The 6,793-nt window shown below is 41.6% G+C and overlaps 1 protein-coding gene across 1 annotated transcript in view; it reads left to right on the top strand.

Annotated features, from left to right (window-relative positions):
• Window positions 1-6,539, top strand: part of cdhr5a (cadherin-related family member 5a) — a 17,188-nt gene extending 10,649 nt beyond the window's left edge. The window contains exons 9-14 of the mRNA XM_019867209.1: window positions 323-420; window positions 511-717; window positions 3,274-3,387; window positions 3,491-3,557; window positions 3,852-4,012; window positions 5,759-6,539. Of these exons, the coding sequence (XP_019722768.1) occupies window positions 323-420; window positions 511-717; window positions 3,274-3,387; window positions 3,491-3,557; window positions 3,852-4,012; window positions 5,759-6,355 (1,244 nt within the window). The 3' untranslated portion in view covers window positions 6,356-6,539. The remainder of the gene's footprint in view (window positions 1-322; window positions 421-510; window positions 718-3,273; window positions 3,388-3,490; window positions 3,558-3,851; window positions 4,013-5,758) is intronic.
• Window positions 6,540-6,793: the final 254 nt, after the last annotated feature.

Below are 6,793 nucleotides of genomic sequence, written 5' to 3'. Positions count from 1 at the left end.
TTTTTGACTATCTGTAAATTTAGTTTCCTGCTCTTAATTGTGAATGCATACTTGATGGTTTTAAATGCTCCTGAAATTAAGTGCTGCTTGACGAGCCTATATTGTGTATGTATGTGACGTCACTGAAGGCCTAAGGTTGAAATGCACGGCCCGCCACTGATATACAGTATGTCTGTATGAATAGTCCATTTTCATTCGTGGTGTTCCTATGGAAGTCATACCATCACAATGATACTCTATATCACGTTGCTGATGTTAAATGACAAAGCCGTGAGTGTGGATGAAATGTTTTACAATGTTTTAATTTTTCTTGCGGATGCAGGGAATGAAGGAAATCTATTCCAGATAGATGAGGACACAGGGAATATCAGCATGACTAAAGCTGCCGATATTGTGGGCCCAATAACGCTCATTGTTCTGGTAATACTTTGGATTCGGCAATATATTGTTTTTCTTCTTGTGATTCAAGGTTTTTTTTTTTTTTTTTTCCCCCAATTTCAACTCGCTCAGGCATCACAAGTGACCAACCGGGATCAGTTTGCTGTGACGCAGGTGACCTTTGATGTGACGAAGAAGAGCAGAAACCCTCCTCACTTTGAGAAGGAGCGTTACGAGGGCTTTATCTACAGCAACTCCATACCTGAGAGCATGATCCTCAGGGACCGCAGTAGCAACAGACCCTTTAGAGTCCGAGCGCGAGATGAGGACTTTGCCGGTGTAAGTTCTTCACTCGGTTCTGATAGAGGAGAGGCTTTGCGGTGGAGAGTTTTGGTTTTAATCCACTATTACACGAGTGTCCAAACTACAGCCATTTGCGGCCCGCCATCCATTTCTCAGCAGCCCACGATATGACAAAAAAAAAAAAAAAAATAGAACAGTATGATATTAGATAAGAAAAACCTTTATTTGTCTCACAAAAAAATATAAAAGGGAGAAGTAGAAGAACAAAAAGTATACAAGTAAATATGAATTATAAAATATAAATATAAGCATATTAAAAATGGGTGAGTGGGGGTGAGTCCAGGTTTTCAGCTTTTCATTATCGAATATATATAATATTTTATACATTATATTATATGATATATTTTCAGTCTTATAATGATACAAAAAAAAATGACATTTGACATGAGCCACAGGGTTAGTTAAAAAAGGTGATGGTGGGCCGAGTGAGAAGAGAGGATGTACTGTCGAACCTTTTTCTCTATTTGAAGATACTAAGAAATAATTATCTTCAAAAACACTGTCGTGAATAAAGATAATTCAGTTTTAGAGGCAAAAATCGTCTCTTCCACTTTGTGCTCTTTGGCTGATTTATGAAGACATCACATGAATGATCCTCAAGTGACTGTTTGAAAAATAATAACCATACGACAGTTTGCTCTTTTTCTTTTTTTGGTTCTAAATGTGGAGATGGGATTCGGCTGCTCTTAAATGCAGAGCTGGATCTACTCTGTGAGATGGACAACTGTTGGCCACCTCAAAAACTGGAAAAATCCTCAACTATTGACCCGAACCCCTTGAACAGAAAGCTGATGAAACTAACTAGACAATACAAACAAGATATAATTTCTTGCTTGACTGACTTAAGCATGTTTCAAAAAGAATTTTAAAGTGGCCCTATCACCCTCTCATTGTTCTGTATGTGGCTCTCAAACGAAAATATTTGGACAACCCTGTACTATTATTTTCAATCATTTTAGCCAATTAGCAGAAGATTAAACAGGAAGACTTGAAAGGGTACAAGACAATGAGTTTCTTGATGTACAATTCTGCTGCTTCCATGACATGTCGACCAGTTTGATCTGGATTGTCATGAAAGCCACTTCAACCAACTAAACCAGTTTGATGCAAGCTGAAATTAACCTGAAATGAACTGTAATGAAATACAATAATTCCATTTCATTCTACCAGTTGTACCTTCAACTTGACATGACATATACAATGTTGCACAACAAATTAGGAAATTTGTGTTTGGTAATTTTGTTGCTGTTGTGACAGTGCTTCTTGGCAAATTTTATACCATTGCAAGTCCATTTATTACGTTTTTAACCATTGCAATGTTTGTAACAAACTTACATTTCGTGGATTGAGCAGCAGAGATGGCTATGTGGGTTGCGACACTGAAAAATATTTTTTTCTCCTCTTGCCGAACACTACAGCTCATTTTTCTGTAACCATTTATTTTTGTTTTGAATTTCTGGTAGCACCAGGTGAGCAGGGGTCAAGCTACTGTGGTCAGTAGGTGCCTGCTCCAAGAATCGTTACACCACATTGGACTGATCCGGATTGGGTTCATGCGAACGTTTGAAAGGGACACTTCAAGTCGGTGTTCATCAAAACTACGATTTGGCATTGTTTGGCGTGAGCCCTGTGACCTTCCCCACATGGATGTCAGTCAGAGACAGGCTGCTAAGTGGGCGTCCCAAGAAGAAAACACCCCAAGAAGAGTGTTTCCTCACCCCGTCAGCATGTTTACCATGGGCTGTCTTCGAAAGATATGCAGTCAAGGTTTGCTGTATGACATGGCCAACGACCCTCTGTCAAGCCAATCTGGAAAAGATTGAAACCGGAATATGTGTGGAAACTTCCCGTTCAGCACTGAGCCCAGATTCTGCTTATGGCAGTTGGATTGTAGAGTCAACATGTGGCGAATAGGCGGAGAACAGTGCTAATTGCTGCACCAAGAAAGTCACGTTTGGTGGAGGCGGCATCCTGGTGTGGTGCAGTATCTCCCTCCCCAATTTGGGAGTGAGAGGATGGAATGGCCGAACTTCGACTCTATTGAACACTTGGGTGTGCTGCTTGTGCCAGATCAAGCAACAAAACCGTGTTGGCTTACTTTTTGACAAAAGCTGGATTGAAGAACGCGATGCTGTCCCGCAGCAGTGTGCGACCAGGCTGGTGGCTAGCATGAGAAGGTGCCAGGTTGTCGTAGCTGGGCATGGTTCTCCACACACTACCGAGGCTCGTGATTGTTAAAAGAATTAATTGCCAAATGGGAAATAATGTCCTGTTTTTGTTTTTGTTTTTTTTTTTCTACTTCAATCACCCAATCTGCCAGAAAAGAGTCAACAGCAAAATATGCCGTTTGGCGTTGCCAGAGACGAGTTGGCAAACGTTGCATGGGAGCAATTCACATATTCAGCTTGGCTGCTCATCCCATAAATGAATGTTCATTTCAAGCGTGACTGCTGTTGAAAAGGTTAATAAACAGCAACAGTGAGGTTTGGATGTGTTTACAAAAATAATGCTAAACAGTCTCCTGCATTTCAGGGTGTGAATCCGGATGTCAAATATGAGGTGCAGTACAGCAGTTACGTCAACGTGACCTCAGATGGTTTTGTGATTCTGAAGAGAGTCGTCAAGACGGAGTCATTTGCTCTCCAGGTGAATAGCATGTTGGCAAGCACAGCAACAAGAAAAGAAAGGCACAATATTTTGACATCACTTCTAAAGTGTTATTATTTTTTTTCCCCTCTCTTGGAATCAGCTTCGAGCAGTGGACACAACAACAGGAGAATTTGGTACAGCTGCCCTCTCTGTTCAGGTCATACCGGGTAGGAAAATCACCACACCGCCTAGAGTTCATAATCGTAACAGCAACTGCCATGGATTTGAACATGTCTTGGAATTGGAGGGAAATAAAATGCAATTAGAAAAAAATCCAGACACCCTTGTACATCAGGTAGTTTTGTGCTATTGTGTGAAATATAGCCAACATGCTTCAGCACATGTGGACATGAAGGAAAATGAGAGTGATTTTTAGCAATCTAGAAAGTTGAAGAAGGTCTAAATACGCAGGAGGTGAATGCAAACTTCCTTTACACATGCAACCGACATGATCTGTGCAGCCGATGCTATGCCGTCCCCTTCGAATGTTGGCTACCGTGCGGGTGACATGGCACTCCTCGGGCTGGTTATGGCGGCTTTGCTGGTCCTCTGCCTCATTGTGATTGGCTTCTTGATTTCTCGCCTACGGAAGGGCAACTCCAGCTTGGACAAATTATGTGAGGTCAGTGTTTCGAGCTGTAAAATCTCATCTTAAATAATGACAGAGCCAACATGCACTTTGATGACTATATTTTCTATTTAGTTCAGGTTTGTTTGTCCATGACATTTTTCTTTTTTATTTCTTGTTGAAACTGAATTCGGAAAATGGCGCATTGTTTTAGGTGCACGACAGCTTTCTTCTGTCTTCCCAAACTTTAGTATTGCCTTGTAAAATGTTTAGGAATGTTACCTTAGATGATTTTCAAAACTACTTTCTGTTATGAAAAACAGATGACAAATATGGATGGGCCAAATTTCTAGCAATAATTAATGCTTCATGGAGAATGTGGGTTGCACCTTTACGTCACAGCTTATATACAGAGGAGATGTAAAGTCTACACACCCCATGTTCAAATGTTGGGTTTTTGTGATGTTAAAAAAAAGACACCAAGACAAGTCATTTCTAAACTTTTGTTGTTATTCTTACTTTTTAACCGCCACATCCCAGTTCTAACGGTGTGCCCACCCGAGAGGGCAAAACTATTTTTTAATTTCTCAGTCAAAACAAAAAAAAAAAAACCTACGGTACATCTTTTTTCCAGCAACGATCGCAGTTTGATAATCGCCGCCATTGTTGTTTTGATCTCGCGTTAAGTAATCTCGCGTGACGAGATTTCCGTTCTCGCGAGACGAGATTGGCGAGATCGGCCTTCACCGTGTGGAAAGCAGACGATTGCCAAGTCGTGTAACATTAAAACAAGTGTTGCGAACAAGTGTTGCGAACGTTTATTGCTGAGATATCACAGAGGAAGCAGCTAAAGTTGGATAGTTTTTTGCGATAATAAGTTGACTTTGAGAAAGCCTTACATCATTGGAAGCAGAATAAAGAGAGGAGAATTTATGAACTCAAAGACTGAACCATGGGATGAAATAAGAACCTGTTTCTCAGCAAGTCTTGTATGCCTGAATTATTTAAATTTTTGCAGCATTTGTTTATAAGCAATAAACCTATTATCAATGTATATTGTTGTTGTTTGTGTTATTATCATATGCAATTCAATAAGTAGACCATTTCAGAATTCGAAATTTGGGACTCTCTAAATGCATAATGGGACTCATACTTTTCTGATCAGCGAGTCCTTGGGACTCGCTCAGGTTAAACTGTAAAATTATCACTGTGACAGTATGATCATGTTCGAAGGAAGACCATAATCTATGATAAACTGTTTTCATCGTTGGCATGTTATTTACTCTAAATGGCAAAAAGTCTTTTCATGAAGACAGAAAAGGCCCCAATTGCAAAGAATGACCCAGTGACTGGCGAAACTGGCAACCATTACAGTAATACGCAAGCAAGTGAGTGTTTGGAGGATTACGTTAAGAATAAGGAAAGTATTGTCCAACTAACTGTATGACTGTTGTTTCAAAATGTATTAATTCTGCCATTGTTGGGCTGATGTTTTTCTTCTCAACATATAATTTTGCTGGAGAATTAAAACGTTTAGACACACCGGCATTCATACTGTGTGCCAAAACAGTCTTCAAGCAGTGAGTTTACACATCAGAAAGAAAAAAAAAAGACTTCATTTTCCTTGCACCTCTCGTTCCCTTTGGTGAATATTTCTCAAGAACAACACATTCTCAACACGTCATTCTGTGATGAAATATGGTAACATGATGAAACTCTGCAACACCACCGTCTTTGTAGCATATGAACAGAAAGTCTGTTTCAAGCCATGATTCATGACTTTTTAATCTTTGGTTCCAGTGCTTGGTCTGTCTGAAGTCTGAGCAGCCAAATAGGGGCCGCAGAGACTCCCTGCAGTACACCAATGACGGCTTCCAGAACGAGGCCGACGCAAGCCGTGGCCGATGGAAGAACGCCATTCCCAGACGGAGCACCTTCCCCGGGGGGCGAGTCATACCCCTGGGGAGACGCAACCGCCACTGTTCCTCCTGCGGCGTCTTTACTAACCACGCCCCCAAAGGGAGTCCCTCGGTAAGACCCTCCAGGAGAGGCAGAGGAGATGGAGATGATTACAGCTCAAGGTCCACCTTGGCCAAGCAGAGGAGGAAGGAAGGGCAGAAGACCGTGTGGTTCAAGGAGATCGAGGACTCCTCAGATATTGAGGTGGAGATTATCCCGGACACCGTGGGGCGAGTAGAGGAGGAGACGCAGGAGGAGCTGGAAGGGGAGTTGCTGATGGAGGCAGTCGTCAAAGACCCTGCTGCCCCACGCACAGAATCCGATGATGGGCGGGAAAGCCACAGCGCAGAGCCCAGAGCTGAACAGGACAATGGTAGTACTACTACCACGGAAAAGGAGAAGGAAGTGCAGGAAGGGCTCGATAAGCCAGATGGCTGACAGGGCATTTAGCTCGAGTCAGTGTCACTTTTGGATACTTCCGTCAGCCAAGGTCTGAACAGTCCAGTCCACAAAGACTCAACCTTTAACTAAAGATCCAAAAGTATGGATTTACTACTGTGAGTTTCTTTGAATTTTGTTCACACACACACACACACACACACACACACACACACACACACACACACACACACACACACACACAACCATACGCATCGACACACGTATATAATTGATTTTATGAGCATGAGATGATAAAATAGCATCATTTCAGATGATGCCTACTCAAGATGACGCTTCAAAGCGTTACCAGCTCAACACCCAGTTTTAAGTTGGAGAATTTGCCAAGTGAACTAAACTGAACTGCAACATCAGTCACTTATGATTGGGGGTAAAATAGAAAAACAGACAATCTTTACACTTTTACTGAAAAAAAAA

Source organism: Hippocampus comes, unplaced genomic scaffold (genome assembly GCF_001891065.2).
Source record: "Hippocampus comes isolate QL1 unplaced genomic scaffold, H_comes_QL1_v1.1 scaffold2, whole genome shotgun sequence".
Lineage (NCBI taxonomy): Eukaryota > Metazoa > Chordata > Actinopteri > Syngnathiformes > Syngnathidae > Hippocampus > Hippocampus comes.
The sequence above is the reverse complement of the archived record's forward strand: the minus strand, read 5'-3'. Positions and strand labels throughout refer to the sequence as shown.